Source organism: Eublepharis macularius, chromosome 19, assembly GCF_028583425.1.
Source record: "Eublepharis macularius isolate TG4126 chromosome 19, MPM_Emac_v1.0, whole genome shotgun sequence".
NCBI classification, from domain to species: Eukaryota; Metazoa; Chordata; class Lepidosauria; order Squamata; family Eublepharidae; genus Eublepharis; species Eublepharis macularius.
In genome coordinates this window covers 9967924-9990716 of record NC_072808.1, presented here as the reverse complement: position 1 = coordinate 9990716, position 22793 = coordinate 9967924, and the positions used below count along the sequence as shown (strand labels likewise).

Below are 22793 nucleotides of genomic sequence, written 5' to 3'. Positions count from 1 at the left end.
TTTGCTCTGTACCTCTTGAGTAAAGGAGCTTGATGCTCTCCAGGTTAGAGACCTGCGCTCTCGACCACTACACCAAACTGGTTCTCAGGAATGGACTTCATTTCTTTCACCGAACAGAGTTGTAAGTACTTTAATGTGAACAGAGTTGTAAGTACTTTAATGTGTAAGTACTTTAATGTGTAAGTACTTTAATGTGTAGAAAGTGTAGAAAGTACTTAAGTTGTAAGTACTTTAATGTGTAGAAAACGTTCTAGTAGCTCTCCGTACTGAGCTAAGAATACCGCAGGTTTCTTGAAATGTGTTCGACAAAAAGAGCAGGAATTGCATAAAGCAATTCACACCGGTATGTCAAGGCAGGCTCTCTTTCCTTTAGCTGAACTACCAATTGCTCCAACTCAGATCAGAGGCTGCTGAGGTCTTTTGCCACTGAGCTCCCTTATCTTGTTCACGTTGAAAAGTAACCAGGGAACCATGTGCTTTTCTCTAAGATATTTTTCCTCTCGACACTAAGAAATGTCATGGGCAGCCTTTTTTCATACAGAGAAAGTCATAACACAGAGGCAAGCATCCAGAAGATCCGCACTAGTGACTTTGCCACTTACTTAGAGAAAGGAGGCTCTGAAGGGACTCCAGGATTCCCATTAAGATTGGTCATAGAGCCGAATAAGTTCTGTTGCAGTGGAGCCAGGTCTGAAGTTCTAGAACTGAACATAAGCCGCGTTAGCATCTATCTTTAAAAATGCAAAATCAACCAAGGAATGAGTTTGCACATGCTAGCTCATCACCTGGGGACAGTCATAAAATCACAGAATCATAGGGTTGGAAGGTACCTCTAAGGTCATCTAGTCCAGCCCCCTACACAATGCAGGAAATTCACACACACACATACCCCTGACTGTCCCAGTGACCGCTGCTCCAGGCCCAGAAGATGGCAAAACACCTCCAGGATCCCTAGCCAAACTAGCCTCTCAAGCAATGCCTTGCCCATGCAAATGAAGGACCATAATGTGGGAACGCAGCTTTCATTCCACCACTGCTCACACAATACTTTTCAACCAAGGCAGTTCATATACCTTGCTGCACAGGTGACATATGGATTTCACTGCTACAGGTTATACAGAGATGGCCACTAGCAGGACAAACGCATGGAGGATAAGTTAGACGAGCATGTGCTTTTCTCGAATATATTTTCCCTCACACCACCAAGAAATGTCATGGACAGCCTTCTCGGTATTATTTCCGGTACAGAAAAATCACAACACAGAAACGACCGTCTAGAAGATGAGCACTAGAGACCTGTCACTTACTCAGGGATTCCGGGACTCCCATTAAGATTGGGCATGGAGCCAAATACGTTCTGTTGAGGTGGAGCCAGGTCTGAATGTCTAGAATTGAACACAAGCTGGGTTAGCATCCTTTTTTAAAAAATGCAAAATCTACCAATGTAGGTGTTGGCACGTGCCAGGTCCTTATTTGGGGACAGTCCTTTCAAGCAATGCCTTTCCCATGTGAATGGAGTACCATGATGTGGGAACAGAGCTTTCATTCCACCATAGCTTACACAACACTTTTCAACCGAGGCAGTTCATATACCTTGCTGCTTTACACAAAGCACCGGTTACTTATGGAATTCACGGCTACAAGTTAAACAGAGACGGCCATGGCAGGACAAACACATAGAGGATATGCTAAATGAGCAGTCAGGATAGCCAACAGCGAATGGTTCAGAGTGACATGCTAGACAGTGAAGGATAAACACAGGGAATTTGGCTTCCTCCATGACTTGTCCATGCATCTGACTGGCCACAGCTGGAAACAGGATGCTGGAGAAGATGGACCTTTGATCTCATCTATCTTTTATTTCTGCAGTGAGCCAAATGGTGAAAGAAACACTAAGTTTCAGCCCGAATCAGCTCTAATTTAGTATAAAATTCCTCCAACACATTAGGTATATACCGTATACACGCTCTCAGCCGCATGTGAATGCTTGAACCCACGAGATCTCCCGTACTTTCACAAGAACAGACACAAATGCACACCTCTTTCGCCTTTGCTGCTTCAGTGTTTCCCTCCCTTTTTCAAAATGGTATTGTGTAAAACCCATGGCTGCCATTTTGAGTGAAGCAGAGGCAGAAAAAAGCACAAAAGCCTTACAGTTCTCTCAACCCATCCTGTGTTCTTAGAAGGGAAACAGAGGCTTCAATTCTTTGTGTTATGTCCTTCGAGTACTAGCCCGTAGAATGCCTAATTCTCCAGCCAGACCGTAGGCACAACATCATGGTGAAGGAAAACTGTGTAACGTCTGTTTGGTTTTTACATCATATATATCCTTGTTAAATCATGTACGATCTTAAATAGTTCTTATAACACCTGTCAATATTCACCAGGTGGTTAAAATGAAAACACAGCATTGCTTTTATCTCTGGCAGTTCAGCAGAAGAAATAATAGATTTATGGCTTTTTTTAAACTGGAAGCAAGAGCCAATTTTGGTCTTTTTAATCTTGCTGCAATGAGCAATACTCTACGTATATCAGAGTATGTGTTTTTCTTATCTCACTCTCATTTTGGGGACCACTCGTTTTATCTCAAAATCAATCACATGTTACAGTTATAACAATTTTAGGTTGCCGCTTTCACCATGTCTATAAAAAATGTCATGCAGAGAGTTAATTAGGACTTCAATGGATGGTTTTTAAAAAGCAGATCTAGATGACATATTCTGGGTGTGCATATCAGGCTTCTAAAATAAAACCTTCAAAGCATTCTGAAAACAATCTGCTGAAACCTGGTTGGCTTTAAGCTTTACGGATTCAGTTAAGTGTTGAACAGGGCTTTTTTCTGGGAAAAGAGGTGGTGGAACTAAGGGCCAAGCTACACATGACGAATGACACTTGAACGGCAAGTGGATTGAGTGGAGGGCAAGTGAACAAGGAGAAATACACTTGCCGTTCAAGTGTCATTCGTCATGTGTAGCTTGGCCCTCAGTGATGGAACTCAGGACCGTACAATGATGTCACTTTGGGTCAGCTGGAACAAGGGGGGAGTTTTTTGAAGTTTAAATCGCCCTTGACGAAAATGGTCACATGGACGGTGGCCCCGCCCCCTGATCTCCAGACAGAGGGGAGTTTAGATTGCCCTCCACGCCGCTGCGCGGAGGGCAATCTAAACTCCCCTCTGTCTGGAGATCAGGGGGCAGGGCCACCGGCCACGTGACCATTTTCAAGAGGTGCCGGAACTCCGTTCCACTGCGTTCCTGCTGAAAAAAAACCCTGGTGTTGAGAAATGTTAGGAAATTTGATTCTTACAGCATGCAATTCTTTCAACACTCTTCAGAGCTATGAGCATTTGTATTTATCTTTTAAGTTTTGGCTAACTAAAAAACACAGAAACAAGCATCCAGAAAATCAGCAGTGGAGACCTGTCACTTACTTGGGGAAAGTAGGTTCCTGATGGATTGCAGGACTCCCATTAACATTAGACATGGAGCCAAATACATTTTGTTGCAGTGGAGCCGGGTCTGAAGGTCTAGAATTGAACACAAGCCGGGTAAGCATCCATTTTTTAAAAAATGCAAAATTTACCAATAAAGGGGTTGGTGCATGCCACTTCCTCACTTGGGGACAGTCCTCTCAAGCAATGCCTTGCCCATGTGAATGAATTTGTTATCTTTCCGCCGGGCCTGTAAGACAGAGATGTTCCGCCAGGCATATGGTGGAGGCTAGGTTGGGCCTCCACTGGCCGCACTAAAGATCTGTCCACCACCCCACATATGAGCCAGGGCTTGAAAAGCAGTATTTTATCATCGCCATCTGAAGAGAAGCTGTATTGAATAAAGTTGTTTTAATGTTATTTGTATAATGTTTTATCTGTTTTTAACAGTTATTTATGTAAATTGAAATGTTGTACTCCGCCCTGAGCCCGCTTGGTGGGGAGGGCGGACTAAAAATCTAATATAATAATAGCAATAAATAGAAGTACCATGATGTGGGAACGGAGCTTTCACTCCACCACAGCTCACACAACACTTTTCAACTGAGGCAGTTCATATACCTTGCTGCTTTACACAGTGCACAGGTGACTTACTGCTACAAGTTTATACAGAGATGGCCACTAGCAGGACAAACGCATGAAAGATAAGATAGATGAGCAGTCAAGATCAGGGCTCATTTCGAGGGGGAACACGCAGGAATGCAGTTCCAGCAGTTCCCCAAAGAGGTCACATGTCAGGTAGCCCCGTCCACCTGACTCTCGGCCATTTTGGGCCCGTTTCAGCCTGGATTGGGGCCGAAACGTCCCAGATCGGGCCTCTGATGGGTGGTGGATCACTCTCCCACTCAGCAGCACCCGGATCCTGACCATTTTGGGCCCCATTTCAGCCCTGAATGGCCAGGATTGGGTCCAAAACAGCCAGGATAGGTGATGTCAGGGGGTGTGGCATATGCAGATCAGTTATGCTAATGACACACTTCTGGTGATGTCAAGGGGTGTGGCATATGCTAATGAGTTGTGCTAATGAGATCCTCCAGCTCTTTTTCTACAAGATGACCCCTGGTCAAGATAGTCAACAGTTAATGGTTTAGAGAGACATGATAGACAGTAGAGGATAAACACAGGTAGGTAGGCTTCCTCCATGACGTGTCTGTGTGCTTCTAAGATGCATTTGACTGGCCACACAGGACGCTGGAGAAGATGGACCTTTGACCTCATCCATCTGTTCTTGTTTCTGTAGTTAGCCAAATGATGAAACACCGAGTTCCAGTCTGAATCAGTGCTAATTTCGTCTTAAAGGCGCTATTGGACTCTTTACTATTTTGCAACTACAGACTCATATGGCAAACTCCTCTGAATCTGTAAACCATATGACAGCAGTGGAGAGATCTCTTCCCCCAGTTGTTCCCCATGATAACATTTAGATTGCAAGGTCTTTGCAGTAGGGAACTCTTTTGCTGGCATATGCTGCTATGTGCCATGTGCAGTGATGTACATGTAAAAAATCTTCACTTCCAGCCAATCGTTATCATATTAATGGATATTTAAAGCATTTCCTATTAAAGTGGTAAGTGAACTGTTTGCCAGGAGTGGCATGCAGAGTTCACCACACTCCAAGGAAGGCTCAGAGCAATAGAGGAAATTTTCATTCTTCTGAGAAGTGCAGAGGAAAAATTCAAACACTTACGTGCCCACAGTTATCCTCATCTGGATTGGGACATACTCTTTATTGTTCTTTCTCGGTAGCTCTGCTGTAGGAAGAAATACAACCTGTGCTGAAATGCTCGAACCAATCCCATTTTTCAAACAACAAAGCTTCCTCAAACAACACTACTATTTCCTAAGAGCGTCGAAACAAGCACCGTTTCCACACAGCTCCCCGCTGCTCGTAACAACCCGGAAGATCACGCACAAAATGCAGAAGATCGCGTTTTCTCGCGCGAGATTTGCGTGACGTCACGTGACGTCGCGCAAATCTCGTGCGAGAAAACGTGATCTTCCCCGTTTTTTTCACGATATTCCGGGTTGTTACGAGCAGCGGGGAGCCATGTGGAAACGGCCAAGATCCTAAGCAATTCTGATCTGCTGTAGTAAACAGTTGGGCGTTCTTGCTCGAACTACCAGATTTCTTGAATTATCTCACGGGACTTTCCAGCAGGGATTTAGCTTGTGAACACCGGGTAGGGCACAGCAATCCAGTCTTCCAGATCTGGTCTGAACAACTCATAGGCCACTATCACATAGGTTATCTGCCCTGGATGCAATGTGGTTGGGAAGTGGCTTTTTTCCTTGCTTCTCGTTAGCTTCTCCTGGGACTCCTCCAGCTTTTCTCTTATCTTTCTCAAGCCTGCTTTGCTCTGAAGTTTTGGGAAAGACCACACTGAAACCCAGACAGCTGCCATGTGGGTAGGAAAATTCAGATTCCCCCACCCGCACGGCAGCCATTTTCCCTAACATTGGCTGATTCCGCACACGTTGGATAATGCACTTTCAATGCACTTTAGCAATCGTTTAGAAGTGGATTTTTTGTTTCACACATGAAAAATTCAGTTCCAAATGGTCTCTAAAGAGGATTCAAAGTGCATTATCCAATGTGTGCAGAATCAGTAAACGTTCCCATGGTGGCCTTTTCTTCCCCTGCCACCAAGGATTCTTTTTTTCTTCTTCTTTTAAATCAGCAATTGAATACTGTTATGTCAATATAACATTATAACAGTATGTGTCACTCTCTAGCCCTTTGCCTTGCAGAGATATAATAGGAAGGATATTTCCTCAATGGAAGGGACTTACTTTTTTAAAATAATGAAAGCTGAGAATTTAGAGAACCTGTTATGCAGATTGTTATAACGTTATATTGATATAATGATACTCAATTGATGACTTGTAAAAAACTCAAAAAGCCCCAGTGGCTGCGGGGAGAGGGGATGGTCATTGCTGGGGCAGTGGGGCAGGAATACTGTGAGGAAACCAGTCATGTGGACACCCTGTTTGGCAGCCGCACTAACAAATGGGAAACTACACAAGCCCATTCCCATGTGGAAGCTACCATAAAATCCAGCTTGCTGTAGTTCCCTGACAAAGATGGCTTTTGCCTAGCTTCCGCCCACCTCCCATGGGCCCCCAGGGCTTCTGCAATTTTTTTTAAAAAATCATATTCCGACGGAGTAGCTCATAGAATTCCAGTGCTACAAGACAACCACAAGGGAAGGCCCTGGCCTCCATGCCATTCTTGGCCACCATGTGAAACGACACAGGACTAGATGGACCACCGCTCTTGATCTAGAAGGATTCTTTAACAGCACTCGCTATTCCCCTTCTCCAACCCACAACCCCCATTCTTTCTTATTTCCTCGGGCTGTCAAAAGACATCACGGTCGGCTTCTGTCCATCAAGGACCAGAGAATGGATTCGGCATTCCTGGGGACAGACAGCCACAGCACATACAGGTAGAACAAAGCCCTGCCCTCTTCTTCAACTCAACTGTTCGAATAGTTCCTGAATGCCTGCTCTTTAGGCCTGTTCGGATACAGCATCTTAAGCTGCGGCAGGTCCAGAACGCAGTCGGCAAGGGAACGAATGGACAGATCCGACGCTGTGAATGGGTGGATGTTCTCTACTTCACAGAAACCTGAATGCAGCAAAAAGAAGAAAGCAACATGTGAGGCGACGATGGAAAGCGCATGCCCCCTACACCGAGCATTGTTCTATCATAGGACAGACCACGATTAATAGCAAACAAAAATAAAGGGCACCACAGAACTGGAATAAGCAATAGAAAGATACAAGATCTTCTGCGGCCACAATGACCAATCTATAATAACATACTTTGTAAACTGCTCTGAGTGGGTGTTAAGTCATCCTGAAGGGCGTTATATAAATAAAATGTTGTTGTTATTGTTATTATTGTTATATAATTAAAATGCGCCGTGCCAAATGATTTTAGGTATTGGTTGAATGTTTAACTTCACCATTAACCACTAAAGTGCACTGTGCTATAAGATCAAGAAATATGATAATAAATACTTAAAACTAGAATATATCAAACTATGAGCCTTTATAATTGGCAACAAGATCATACATAGTTATCAGGGTTATTGCCCTTTATAATCAACAGCCAGAACAAACTAAGTAAAGAACATTTACATCCAATCAATTTTCCCTCATGCAATCATTTAACAGAGGAGTTAGCCGTGTTAGTCTGTAGTAGCAAAATAGTAGAGTCCAGTAGCACCTTTAAGACTAACCAACTTTACTGTAGCATAAGCTTTTGAGAATCACAGTTCTCTTCGTCAGACGCAATAACTGTGATTCTCGAAAGCTTATGCTACAGTGAAGTTGGTTAGTCTTAAAGGTGCTACTGGACTCTTTTTGAATCATTTAACATACTCTTATAGACGAAAGACCATGTACTAATCTGAAGCTACTCAGCTTTCCACTTTCTCCAGGCTGGCAATGCATACTACTTTGTAAATACAGGTGAGTCTCCCCAGGTAAGCACCCATTTTAATATTTGCTTGATATCTCATGTGATTTCTCTTCCCTTTTACAGGTGCACGTATGAAATTATCCTGGAAATATCTGAAACAGACCGCCAGTCCCACAAGGTAGAACCCCTGAAGATGCTCGCCAGACTGCCAATATTTCATCCACAGTTCAGTATCAATAAACCTTGTAAAACCCGCAAGACGTCCAACAAGCTGCTAGCTCAGTTCCTGTTTCGAAATTTTCTTTTTCAAGGACGCGATGATATAATAAGTAAATCCAGCATTGCCACCTTAGTTTGTTCTGTTGCAATGTCCCCTGTGGAGAGTCCCATATCACAGAGCACAGGGCACTTTAGCGGTTAATGGTGAAGTTAAACATTCAACCAATACCTAAAATAATTTGGCACTGCGCACTTTAATTATATAACGATTATAGATTGGTCATTGTGGCCGCGGAAGATCTTGTATCTTTCTATTGCCAAGATTAATAGCAAGCAACCACCTTTAAACTGCGGTTGCTGTTTTAAGGAGGGGGTTGGGGGAAATGCCTCCACTAGGTGCTGCGGACACAGATCTCAGCTTGCACTGGCAGAGGCGCCCTTCGTGTTCATTTGTGTGGCTTTATGATTCAGGCTGAGTAGCTCAGAGCCAAACTACAAGTGATGCCTGACACAGGTTGGACACTTGTCAGCTTCCCTCAAGTTTAGATGGGAAATGTAGTCGTCCTGGTCTTGCAGCTTGGCTCTCCGACTGCTGTCCAACGGACTTTTCAACTGTCACTTGTCCAACATTCCACCAGGCTGCCTACATTTCCCATCAAAACTTGAGGGAAGCTGACAAGTGTCCAACCTGTGTCAGGCGTCACTTGTAGTTGGCCCTCAGAAGAGGATCCAGTGGCTAGGAAGAGGGCTCCAGCTTGCCACTGGAAAACCGAGCCATTCCCAGACAGCCAATTCTCCTCTAGGCCTTCACCGGGAACAGATCCAACCTTCCTTCATGATGCTTGCTCAGCCAATGCATAAAATATTGCTGGGAAGTGCTGCCTTGACCAGGGACCCACCTTCTAACCACAAAACCAAAAAGTGACTAATCGGTGACTATCCACAAGATGTGGTACAAAGTCACCAGCTGTGACTCATCTTAGCCCAGGAAGAAAGCTGATGCTAAGAGCCTTTACATCTTCCTTCCTCGTGCCACAGATTTCTGACTCCACTCCTCTGCATTAGCCATCTGGTAGGGTGGCAACACACACTTTGGGAAACCCTAAACACTGGCTAGCTTAAGGACGGCTTTTTTACTTATGCTGTAAGAAATGGCTCAGAGAGATCCTCTGGTAAAGGGACAGGGACTGTAGACTATACTACTGGGTACTCAAGAAGGTCAAGACAACGAAGCTCAAGACAATGCATCCACTTGGACTGAATCGAGACAAAGGCTTCCTGTCTCATTACCAATGCTGATTTCTCCACACCCAAAAAGCTTCCCAGGGAATGAAATCTACAATGAACCACTAATAACTGGAATTTTCAATCAGTAATTCAATACAAAAATATGTATATGCAAATTCACCAATTATTAATGTGGGATAAACCAAAAACCCATCATACATAACAACAATGAATAAACATCCAACCGTGATTGCTAGCAAGCGTCTCTCAGCGAATCATAATTCCGGTATCTAGGTCAATGGAAATTGACATCAATATAAGTCTACAAAGCTAGAGACCATGCCAAATCCACAATATTTTTGCAATGAGGGAAACAATGGCTGTCGGGAAACATCGCCTACCTCCTGTCAGGTGAGTCAGAACGCGTATTCCAGTGCCAATTCTCCTCTGAAAGTGCTTGTTTTCTTTTGGGTCTTTTTCTTGCTACTAGGTGGAACTACAAAGATGAAACGAGGACCCGGGGGGTCCCCCCACCCTATACAAGCAGCCAGCAAAGATGGCTTGTTTCATGTGTTGTTCACTTCCTCAGGGGCCGGTTTGAAATCCACCAAAACAACAGTTTTCTACGGTTCAATATTAACTCTCACGTGCACACAATTTGATGCACTCCACTACGGTCGAGGTCAACGGAGGTCGACCGTAGTGGAGGGCATCGAATTGTGTGCAAGTGAGAGTTAATATTGAACCGTAGAAAACTGTTGTTTTGGTGGATTTCAAACCGGTCCCTGAGGAAGTGAACAACACATGAAACAAGCCATCTTTGCTGGCTGCTTGTATAGGGTGGGGGGACCCCCCGGGTCCTCGTTTCATCTTTGTAGTTCCACCTAGTAGCAAGAAAAAGACCCAAAAGAAAACAAGCACTTTCAGAGGAGAATTGGCACTGGAATACGCGTTCTGACTCACCTGACAGGAGGTAGGCGATGTTTCCCGACAGCCATTGTTTCCCTCATTGCAAAAATATTGTGGATTTGGCATGGTCTCTAGCTTTGTAGACTTATATTGATGTCAATTTCCATTGACCTAGATACCGGAATTATGATTCGCTGAGAGACGCTTGCTAGCAATCACGGTTGGATGTTTATTCATTGTTGTTATGTATGATGGGTTTTTGGTTTATCCCACATTAATAATTGGTGAATTTGCATATACATATTTTTGTATTGAATTACTGATTGAAAATTTCAGTTATTAGTGGTTCATTGTAGATTTCATTCCCTGGGAAGCTTTTTGGGTATTCTAGTATTTTTTCCCCACAGGAACGCCTCTGTTTGTTCTGTACGATTTCTTCACACCCAGCACCCCTCTGCATACCCCACCCTATTCAATCACGCCTGCCATTGTCATTCACTGGCTATTGTCATTCGGCTTCTGTAATCACTCCGCTCTCCAAGATATAAGGACAGACGGACTCACATTCTGGTTATATCTGAAGAAGTGATCCGTGGTTCATGAACTCTCATAACCCTACCACAAATTTTGTTAGTCTTATAGGTGCTACTGGACTCTTGCTCTTTTCTACTACTGGGTCCTGTCTGTGATGTAGATGCTCTCCTACTCGGTAGTTCCCGTATGGTTAAATATGCCGTGTTTAATACTTATGTTCCCCCCCCCCACCAGCAACGTTTCACCTCTGTATTCAAATGTATGCTTGTTTTAAAACTTCTGCAACTCATACCCTATTGTACTGTTTGTGGAATGTCCTAGCTGTAGATCTTATTGATTTGTAATCCACTTTGAGTCTCAGTGAGAAAGGCAGACTACAAATAAACAAAGCAAGCAAGATAATAAAAGGATTAGCGTGAGCACACAGGATGCTTGGGAGGGTCCGTTGTTCAGTGGCAGCACAAAATCTTTTCATGCAGTGCTCCCAGAAGAGCCAGCTCACCCATTCACAACAACAACAACAACATTTGATTTATATACCACCCTTCAGGAAAACTTAACGCCCACTCAGAGTCGTTTACAAAGTGTGTTGTTATTATCCCCACAACAATCACCCTGTGAGGAGAGAGGGGCTGAGAGAGCTCTGAGAGAGCTGTTACTGATCCAAGGTCACCCAGCTGGCTTCAAGCGGAGGAGTAGGGAATCAAACCTGCCTTTCCAGATTAGAGTCCTGCCGGTTTTAACCACTACTCCAAACTGGCTTTAAACTATAGATACCAGAGACTTAACCTGGAATGCAGGGCTGGTCCAAGGTTTTTTGGGTGCCCTACGTGGCCCATGACTTTGACGTCCCCACAGGCAATCACTAGGATGCCAGGATGGGGGCCCCAAAAGAGAGTTGGGACAGGTCCTGGCAGCCACACCAAGTGGCAGCCCCAGAAGGCGCCACCGGCTCCGGAGCCACCACCAAGATGGACCGCATGATCCATGGCAGCGCTGAGCCAAGGGTGTGCTCTCCTGGCCTGCCATCTCCCTGATGCAGGGAGTGATGAAGGAACAGCAGGCAGCTGCTGGCTTCATGGTGCCCAGCTAGCAGGTGGCTTCTCACTTCCCTGCCTCTGCACTCACCCATATTGCTGTGGGGGAAGGCAGGTCACAGCAGGGGGGACGTCAAAGTCACGGGCCACGTAGGTCACCCAAAAACCGTGGACCAGCCCTACATCCCAGGCTAAGTCTCTGGTATCTATAGTTTAAAGGTAGCAGGGCTTAGAAAAGCACCTGCATGGAGCCTCAGAAAACGGCTACCTATCAAACATCACAGGGCCTAATGCACCAGTTATCTGACTCTTTATAAGGCAGAGCCCATGACAATATTCTGTGTTCCCACAGGGGACCTACTCTCTTTTTAAAAACCTTTTCACCCAGCTGATTGTTTAAATTCTGTTGTTTTTAGAATCTAGTATTCATTTTATTGTACCTTCCTTAGATCCCAGTAATCTGGGAGTGAGGCATGCTTATGTATGTTTTCAATAAATATATCAAATCATTTAAAAACAGATGCAGCAACACAGCCCTGCGTGGGCTGTTCCTCCCACGTTCAGCCCTTGAGGCAGCTCTTATGCACAAAAATCCTACCGTTCTGCGAGCAGGTAAGCCACGCAATGCTGATGCCACCTATCACGGAGTCGCTGAAACGGAGCAGGAAAGTACCTACTGGAGCATTGCTCAGGCAGTTGGAAAGAGACTGCTTGCTGATGAAACCCATGATGAGCCTGTGTGGGACAGAAAGAAGCAAAAGGGGCATTCAATAGATAGCACTGAAACACTCTGTTCCAGTGGATAAGGGGAAAAGAAAAGTGGGTAAGAGAAAAACTGCATTCCAAAAGTTACGCTGTTTGTTACTGGAAGAGAAGAGGCTGAACTTTCAGACTCTTTGGCAGTTGGTGAGTCTCAGACTGAAACCAGATGTATGTCTCTCTGCAGTTCTCAGCCTTTTTTTCAAACTTAAATGATCAGTTGTGCAAAAGCCCAATTCAGATTGGAACCATGGGACGATGGGAGGGGGCTTTGTCGGAATAAATCCCTGTAGCCTAATTTGAATAGAAAGGGTGAAGAATACTTGCAGATGGAAAGGGGGCTTGATACTTTGTATAGTGTCAGTTTGTTTATCTGTTGCTATTGAACTGCTGTGAATGAACGTTCCTTTTGTGTCAGTTAAAAAAGGTCTGTTACTGTAACTGTCTACCTTATGTACAAGTCATGAACAAGTTTTCTCTCATAGTCTGCTGTTTGCTTTACTGTATATAGTTAATAAATGAGGTTCAATATTATCTGAACAAATACATCTGCAGAATGATATTACTTCTCACTATATTCAACTATTGACTGTGCTATATATATATGGGTTAACACAGGGTTAACCCCCCTTCTCCTGACCAGAAATGGCACCTGGGAGCCATTATTTGCCCTGTTGGGGAAACTTATGCATACTAATAGAGGTACACAGACGTTTCTCCAGTAGTGCAAATAACAAGTCCCCAGGGCCAATTCAGGACAGGAAAATGGTGCAATGGAGAAAGATTAAACCTCCCTCCCCCTTCTGGGCCCACTCCAAATTGGGTCACTGAATCCTCATAATTAAGTCTCGAAAAGCCCGAGAGCTGCGTGCCTCTTCATGCTCTATGGAGTGCCACGATTCTTTTCTCTCCATTCTCTCCCACCAGAGTTGCAATTCTGAGTGGAAGAGGAAGAACACAGAGGATGAGTTTGTTTAACTCGGAGTTAAACTACAAGAGACAAATTACACAAGGATGCACACATAAAGGGAGTCACAACGTTAGCCAGGAAGTTGAGTTTTAAAAGAGATCAGAAGGCTGCATCAATCTCCCCTCTCTACAGAGCCAGCAAAGATCCCCCAGCAGAGGGTTTGTTAATTTCCTCTTCCCCTCCTAGAAGGGAAGGGGAAACTGACCAAGCCTTTGGGAGGCAAAGAGGAAATGAACAAACCCTCTGAGTAGCTGGCTCTGCAGAGAGGGAAAATTGACAAAGCCTTCTGATTTCTTTTAAAACTCAGCTTCCCGGCTAACATCGTGACTCCCTTCACATGCGCGTCCTCGTGTAATTTGTCTCTTATAGCTTAGCTCTCACTCAGCTCTGCTTCTTCTCCCACTCATCCTCCCCAAGTTGCTTTCTCACCTGCAGAGGAAAAGATATGAGGCTTCTGGCCTCACTCTGCAAGTGAGCAAGGAGCATGTGGAGGAGCTATTTTGAACCGTAAAATAGTTAAGCAGCTCCTCCCAGTGCATTCTATTTCCCACTCACGGCCAAGCTACAAGTGACTCCTGACACTAGTTGGACACTTGTCAGCTTCCTTCAAGTTTTGATGGGAAATACAGGCATCCTGGTCTTGCAGCTTGGCTCTCCGACTGCTGTCCAACGGACTTTTCAACTGTCACTTGTCCAACATTCCGCCAAGCTGCCTCCATTTCCCATCCAAACTTGAGGGAAGCTGGCAAGTGTCCAACCTGTGTCAGGCATCCCTTGTAGTTTGGCCCTCAGATAAGCAACTTGCCTAGGCTATTTGGGGTTAGAAAAAAGAAGAAATCACAGAAGTCTGCTTAACATGTATGGAACAGATTTGGGCTGGCCCCATCCCAAAGGATTGTTTCCCATCACACAATTTTCTGCATACTCCACTGTACCAGGATTCCCAGTGGGAAATAAAAAAACGGGTTCAAGAACATAGCATCTGAGCCTCGATATAAACTCCCCCAAACCTGGATTAATTACTGAAAGCCAAACTTGGCTTTTAAAAAGACTTGGGTCAGGGTTCCCAGCAGCCACGCAGCAGCCGCAGGAAATGGCTATTAAAAAATAAGCCCATTTGGATTCGAAACACTGGGCCGATTCCAGATGACTAACCTTAAGGCGCTTCATGCCGCCCTCTTCCGGATCGCGACGAAGAAAATGCGAAATATCGCGTTTCCTCACGCGAGTTTTGCACGACGACGCGCAAAACTCGCACGAGGAAACGCGATATTTCGCATTTTCCCCGTCGCGATCCGGAAGAGGGCGGCATGAAGCGCCTTAAGGTTAGTCATCTGGAATCGGCCCTGGTCTCTGGTGCCCAGGAACCAACGAAGACAACGCTGTGGCTTGGATCTTGCAGAAAGTATCCCCAAATGGAAAGAAGGGTGATTTTTACTCATTCCCTCCATGCAGGTCTGGCTTCCCGAAACTGTTACCCCTGGATGACAGGGGACCCCCAGAAACAGCATGTCAGGGACCACTTTGAGCTGCAGCAAGAGATGGAAATCCCTTCTGTTGTTGGAGATTTACTGAAGGGTCCAAGCCACTGACTATCTGATACAATCTAGTAACTATCCGATACTATCTAGTAACATAGGAAGTACAACTTCATACGCTCATAGATCCAGAGGAGTTAGCCCCGTTAATCTGCAGCGGCAAAATAACAAAGAGACCGGTAGCACCTTTAAGACTAACCAACTTTATTGTAGCATCAGCTTTCGACATCTGACGAAGAGAGCTGTGGCTCTCAAAAGCTTATGCTACAACAAAGTTGGTTAGTCTTTAAAGGTGCTACTGGACTGTTTGCTATATATATGTTGTGAGTATATGCTTCTGTTTGCAGCTGCTGAATCAGTCATTCATTCCTAACTTGCTGAACAGCTGATAAGGCTGTGTACCAAGAAAATGAAAGTTTCGTTGGAGGAGGATGTCAATTACATATAAGTGCTTAGCCTGTACATGAGGGCCCAAACAACACACAACCCAAAATCCATGTACATTTGCACCTGTATGTAAGCTCAGGAAAGGATTTTGGACACGGAATATGCAGAAAAGAAATGAGGAGAGGCTGTGGCTCAATGGTAGAGCATGTGCTTTGTCCCTGGCATCTCCATTTAAAAGGTCAGGTACCAGGTGATGTGAGAGACTGCCAACCATGACCAGGACACAAAGGGCTCCTAGGAGGACAATAAGTACTGAAGACCTATCCCACTCGGTCTATAGCCTGAGTGAATGTCTCCCTTACCGATCAGACCAGTAGTCCTTCAGATATTTCTTGGTGAGGTCAAGGACGCCTTCAAACCACTGCCAGAAGGTAAACCCTCTCCCAGGAAGGATTTCCTGTAGATATCAAGGAAAGAGTGTGAGGATAAAAGGACAAGATGGGCCGAGCTCACTCTCCGTCCCATCGCTCTCCTAAAGCCACCGCACTAACCTTGTTGAACTGAGCCCAAGAAACATGGCGGTTCCAGAAGTCATCTATATTGGCGTTGTTGTCGTTGAAGATCTTCTGGGCCAAGAAGAAGTAATGCTCCCTGAGGAGGCCTTTTGTGGTCTGCACCTCAGCCATGAACTTCTGGTTAAGAGTCTTACACATGTCTCCCCAGGAAACACGATCCGGGACCACAAAAGGGATTCGATTCTGTAACAGGCCAGAGGGACTGAGTCATTCACCACACACATGGTAACTGCAGGAGACAGTAAGAGGGCATATCTATAGTTTCCCCCCAACCTCTGCTAACTTTCCCTCTCCCTTTCCACAATGGATACCTAATACAATGGCAGCAAAGAAACCACATAAGGCCCGAATTATACATTTGTCTGCAAGTCAGGTCAGGGTACTGAATACTGCACGGGCAGCCAAAGGGCAAAAAGCCCTTTGTTTGCCTCTCTGGAAAATTGGGGCGGGGGAGCATTCTCATAGCTCCTCCCACGTGAACTGGGGCATCTCATCTTACCCTGGCACTATGAAAAGAAAAGGAAAAGGGGAAAAAAAACAGTGTTGTAGTTCTTCATAAAATGAGAAGGAGATGTAAGATAGATGTAAGATAGAAGATCCCTGCATTTAGCAATGACCATGCATTAGGTAACAGCAGCAGCCCGTACACAGGCTTTCTCTGTGGTGGCCCCTATCCTGTGGAATGGCCTACCTGAGGAAGTCAGAAGAACCCCCACTCTCCTGGCTTTTTGTAGATGATGCAAAACCGAACTATTCAAAAAGGCTTTTTACTCAAATGGGAATGTGTTAGGGACCATAGACTTCATCACTATATTGTCTTACATATTATCTGATGCTTTAAATATGTACTCCCATGTACCACCTGTGCTCCACATTGTCTAATGTCAGTCCTAGATCTGATTATGTTCTGCTTCAGTATTTTTTCAACTCTGTATTGGATTCTTGCTAATACTATGTCTTTTAAACTTCTATCTATTTGCCCTATGGCATTGTTTATGGAAATGTCCTTGATACAGTATTGAAATGTCCTTGATACTGATTGTACTAATCTCATACTGTGTAATCCGCCTTGAGTCTCAGTGAGAAAGGCGGACTATAAATGACACAAATAATAAAATAATAATAACACATTGTTATAGGGTCTTACTAGAAAAATTTGCTTACAGTTTTAGCAAAAGCATTGTCCCACAAAATGGTGGCTTTGGCATTGTTGTCTTGGTTGCCATGAACAATAACCACAATTGGCAGAGAAAGAGCCTGCAGCAGAAGTGGAGAAAATGAAATGAGAAACAGAGAAATCGTTTGTTACTTTCCTATCAAAGCTTAACTTATTTTGCTGCCTTACCAACATAAAATGCACCATTTATAATTTCGCATTTAAAACGGAACTAATTGGCATATTTATAGAATTTAAAAGTATAACAGTACCAGCCTAGATAGATTTATATTCTTCAAGTCCACTGAAGTCACTGGACGTAGTAACTATGCTTAGGATAGCACTGCTAGTATTCTACAAGCAAAATTACAAATATACCCAGGGTGTGCAAACTGCTGCACTCCTTGCTATGAAAGAGGGTGAAGTTGAAATCAGAAAACAATTCCTGTCGTAAAGCAAAATATATTATCTGGACAGAAACCGTCTCATTTAGTCACCAGCATATTTGGATATCAAGTTAAACTTCGTCACATTGAAAGCACTGAACGCTTTAACAATGAATTCTTGTGAAACACATTATAGCATAGTTTGCAACATTATTCACATTTAAACAATAAACATACCCTTGAAAATACGTTGTGTATGTCTACACAACACATGGAAATGATCATCATCTAGTACAGTCAATTATCTTTCACAAAGTTTTTCATGATACACGTTTCAAGTGAGTAGAACATTATGCTCATTCCAGAAGGAAAAAAATTCTTATGAGTTTTTTTAATGGTCCCCCAAATTTCTCAACTTTTCCATCTGAAAAAATGGGGGGGGGGTTCCTAAAGAAACAGTCCCCCTCATCCCATCCCGCCCAAAACTTTTCCAGTTTTTTCCAAGCCTTCTGATCTCTAAAAGTGATAGCTTAATGTGTGAGGGGAAAAAAAACCATGAGGCCTCTTCATATTTCAGGGGATCAGGTTTTGTTCAAATACAGCCTCCCTCATACCTTTCCCCTCAGTTAAAAAACAGTAGAGGGTGTAAAATAGAGGGAGGTAAATTTTGTTGTGTAAGACAGTACAGTCTCTAAGGCAAGAGTTAAAAAGAATTTCAGCCAGCATAGGCTTACCAATTCATTCAAGGAATAGCTTGGCTGAAGCTTATTCACTAGCTACACCTTCGGGTTGGAAAAGAAGTTCACTCTAACATAAGAGAAGACCACAGGCATTAACTTAATGATAGTTAATTATAGTTGTTCATCCTTTTATGATATGGGGCTTTTCCCTTCAACCAGATTGTTTCTGACAGGCTTCAACAACCAAAACCTCAAGTTGGGCCCTCTCAGTGAGGGTTGCCAGGTCCAGGTTGGGAAATTCCTGGAGATTTGGGGGACGGAACCTGGAAAGGGTGGGGTATGAGGAGGGGAGGGACCTCCGTGGGGTATGATGCCAGAGAGTTCATCCTTCAAAGCAGCCATTTTCTCCAGGGGAACTGATCTCTGTGGCCTGGAGATCAGCTATAACTCTGGGAGATCTCCAGCTACCACCTGGAGGCTGGCAACCCTACCTCTCACACATGGGGGGGGGGATTTCCAACCACACCAGTCTGCCCTGTCCCCAAGAGTCAGACTAAACTAGTACAATAGACAAAGGTGGTTTATAGAAACGCTGGTCCAAAATCCAAATGGAGAGCCAGTGAGGTGTAGGAGCCAGAAGGTTGGACTAGGATCTGGAAGAAAGGTTGTCAGGTGTCCGGTTTTCACTTGGACAGTCTGGGGGTTTTTAGACTGCCCAGGGGAAATACATTTAAAATACCAGACCCCTTGCCTGTCCAGCCCCCCCCCCCCACCTCCTGTGCCATGGCCAGAGAATGTGGAGAGAGCGGCCAGCCCACCTGCCCCAGAAGTGGAGCAGAGTAATGTCATAGTGGGTGCTAGGGCCAGAAGCATGCGTGCATGCAAAACAACATTTCTAAGGTGAGACCTAGCCCCCCCCCGATTCTCCCTGGGGGGTCAGTATTTTTCTGAACCCCATCTGACAACCCTATCTGGAAGATCCAGGTTTGAATCCCCACTCTACCATGGAAACTAGCTGGGTGACCATTGGCCAATCGCACGCGTTCAGCCTGACCTACCTCACAGGGTTGTTATGAGGATAAAAAGGAGGAAAGGAGGCTGTTGTAAGCCACTTTGGGTCATCAGGGAGAAAGGAGGGGGTATACATGAAGTAAGTATGTGAATAAATAAAATCACAATCCACTTAAGACCATTTATTAAGACGAACCGAAATGACAGAATAAAGCGTGCAAGCTTTCAGATTCTCCAGCACTCTTTTTATTTTGTAATATCCAGCCAAAGGAAGAGAGCTGGGGACACTGGAGAGTCCTAGGTTCCACTCCTCACTCTGCCATGAAGCTCACACTCTCAGGGCCAAGCTACACATGACGAATGACACTTGAACGGCAAGTGGATTGAGTGGAGTGCAAGTGAACAGGGAGAAATACACTTGCTGTTCAAGTGTCATTCGTCATGTGTAGCTTGGCCCTCAGCTTAATCCTCCTGAAAGGGTTTTTGTGAGCCTAAAATGAAGGAGAGGAGAACAATATATGCTACCCTGAGCTCCTTTTGAGAAAGGGCAGGATAAAAAATGTTATAAAAATAAATAAGAAGGGGGAAGGCAGGTGTCTTGTCAGCTGCTTAAAACACTGCGAGAGAGCCAAGGCCTTCTGGCCTTTGGCTGAGCAAAGCACCTGGGGAGTTGAGCTGAGGGGCGCTAAAGCAGCCACAGTTCTGTGGAAACGAATATTTTATATCTATTTGTTTATCGGTGGGATTTGTATCTTGCTTCTTTGGCCAGCTCCTTACAACGTTTGCCACAGATTCAGTTTTAAGAATAAGTTTCAGTTTGAGGGATTCGGTTTTAAAAATAAGTTTCCATTTCGGGGAAATTTCATCCCAACGGAGCAGATCCATGGACGTGTAATGGTGTTGTCACCTGCCTGGCTCTTTCTCCCACCACAGCAGCCATGCAGGACCAACTGTGCTGTGAAAGACAGAACCTGATTTATTATTTATTTATTTAATTCGATTTCTATTCCGCTCTCCCCGCGAGGGGGCTCAGGACGGGAGGTAGATACACCATCATGTAGCTGACCCTTCCCCAAAACTGAATGCGCTTTTATTTTTAAAGCCAAATCTGTGGCAAATGTTGTGAGGAGCTGGCCAGAGAAGCAGGACAGAAATCCCACAGATAAATATCAAATATTCGTTTCCAAAGAACTGTTGCTGCTCCAGTTCCCCTCTGCTCAACTCCCCAGGTTCTTTCTTCTGCCAAAGGCCTGAAGTCCTGCCATTTTAGGAGCCCCAAGAAAGTCATAATTTCCTCCCTTTCCATTATTTCCCCTGCAAAAGAAAAAAAATAGACACCTCAGTTTCCAACTATGCTACTACAATCTTGGATACAAATCGTGCTGTTCTCTGACATCCCCTTGACCTTGCTTCTCTGTCTCTGGCACAAATGCTCTTAACTTAACAGACCGAGCCTCATACACAAAACCATTTGATGATAGGATCAACAACTACTAGTATTAACACTACCAATATTCTAAAGAAGGGTGTTATAACCGAGCATCACAGTACCTATTAGCATCATATCACTTGCACAGACCAAACACATTCTTCCACAATAGTTCTATTAAACCTAAACTAATTCACTGTGATTTTAGACTTGGTGTTATTAACTACTGCAGAAGTCCCCAGTCTTTTGGAGCCTGTGGACACCTTTGGAATTTTGACACCTTATGATGGGCATCACAAAATGTCCGCCAGAGGAGGCAGAGTCAGACACAAAATGGCTGACGTAGCTTACCTTCAGTCACACAGTGAAGATCCTTGGGTTGTGGTGGCAGCTGCCAAAGCAATCTTTTTAAAAAATCTGCCCAGGCAATCAAATCTCCAATAGCCAATCAAAAGCCTTGCTTTAGCAAAACCCCCCTTGTCCTCGCTCACTTTCTAAAAACATTTGGCGGGCACCAGGAAAGGTGTCAGCAAGTGCCATGGTGCCCATAGGCACCTGAACTACTGTAACTACCAGAACTGGTGGCTTCAGTTATAGTTACTGGTATATTACCATGGTACTTATGAGCCAGCATACTGTAGTGGTTAGCGTATCAGACTAAGGGCCAAACTACAAGTGATGCCTGACACTAGTTGGACACTTGTCAGCTTCCCTCAAGTTTTGATGGGAAATGTAGGCGTCCTGGTCTTGCAGCTTGGCTCTCCGACTGCTGTCCAATGGACGTTTCAACTGTCACTTGTCCAACATTCCGCCAAGCTGCCTACATTTCCCATCAAAACTTGAGGGAAGCTGACAAGTGTCCAACCTGTGTCAGGCGTCACTTGTAGTTTGGCCCTACAATCTGAGAGGCCCAGGTTCTAAGTCCCTACTCTGCCATGAAAGCTCAGTGGGCAAACCTGGGCAAGCCATTCTCTCTTGACCTAACCTACTTCACAGGGTTGTTGCTGTGAAGATAAAATGCAGGAGAACAATGTAAGCTGCTTTAGGTCCCCGCTGGGGAAAAAGCAGGGTAGAAATTATTTTTAAAAAATGAATTCAACTTCTTCACATTTATTCTCATTTATATAAACAACCAACAAAAGGATGTCCGTGGGATTTGATCATATATGAGGAACCCATCGGTTCGCCTCTAAACAAGTCACACGATACCATCAGTATACCAGCGCCGCCACCTGCAGTCTGAAAAATGAGTATTACCTGCAGCAGGAAGGTGGTTTTGTTGGAGCCAAGGTTAATTTTGGCACTGAAGAGGACAGCACATTTTTCCTCGGTCACAGACTCTGTGCTCTTGCGGTCACTGCGCTTGATCTTCTTTAGAAGCTAAAGGACGAGAAAGACAAAATGACAACATGTTGTTGGGGACAATGTCTCAGGGCCAAGCTACACATGACGAATGACACTTGAACGGCAAGTGGATTGAGTGGAGGGCAAGTGAACAGGGAGAAATACACTTGCTGTTCAAGTGTCATTCGTCACTTGTAGCTTGGCCCTCAATGGGTGAGAGGTTGCTAAGGCTGGAACTTCCACCATTGTCTGGGAAGTTCTTGCCAAACTTCATTCCTGCAGCTATCTATTTCTTCCCTCACAGTCCTCACATTGTTCTAGGACAATGGTCTTCAGCTCAGGTGTTGGGAGACGGGTTCATTGTACAGACTCTGCCTGTTGGGTCATAAGCCCCTACAGAGATATTTATCTTTTTTACTGACTTTTGTAACGATTTCCCAGTGCATACACTGCAAGGGCACTAGGAGTGTGCAGTTTCGTTCAGAATTAGGATTAAAATACCGAATTATGGGCAATTCGGTATAATCCAGGTATTCCGAATCAAAAACCAGGTATTCAGAATTTTTACCGAATTTTCCAAAAAAAAAAATCAGTAAAATTTAACCATTGTTTTCTATGGGAAAATCATTCTGGGAGATACCCGGTGGGCTGAGGGAGGGGTCACTTTTCAACCAAACTTAATTAAATTTGGTAGGAACCTACTCCTGACTGTTCTA

At 44.5% G+C, this 22793-nt stretch overlaps 1 protein-coding gene across 2 annotated transcripts in view; it reads right to left on the bottom strand.

The window, feature by feature from the left end:
* The window catches only part of STAT6 (signal transducer and activator of transcription 6), a 76288-nt gene that overhangs the window by 5094 nt on the left and 48401 nt on the right, over positions 1-22793 (bottom strand). The window contains exons 11-20 of one of the 2 annotated variants that reach the window (XM_055003199.1): positions 21991-22113; positions 17236-17328; positions 16048-16254; positions 15859-15953; positions 12441-12577; positions 6972-7118; positions 5178-5241; positions 3431-3526; positions 1308-1385; positions 603-704 (exon numbers count right to left, since the gene is read on the bottom strand). In XM_055003199.1, the coding sequence (XP_054859174.1) occupies positions 603-704; positions 1308-1385; positions 3431-3526; positions 5178-5241; positions 6972-7118; positions 12441-12577; positions 15859-15953; positions 16048-16254; positions 17236-17328; positions 21991-22113 (1142 nt within the window). The remainder of the gene's footprint in view (positions 1-602; positions 705-1307; positions 1386-3430; positions 3527-5177; positions 5242-6971; positions 7119-12440; positions 12578-15858; positions 15954-16047; positions 16255-17235; positions 17329-21990; positions 22114-22793) is intronic. The other variant, XM_055003200.1, reaches the window with a different exon arrangement.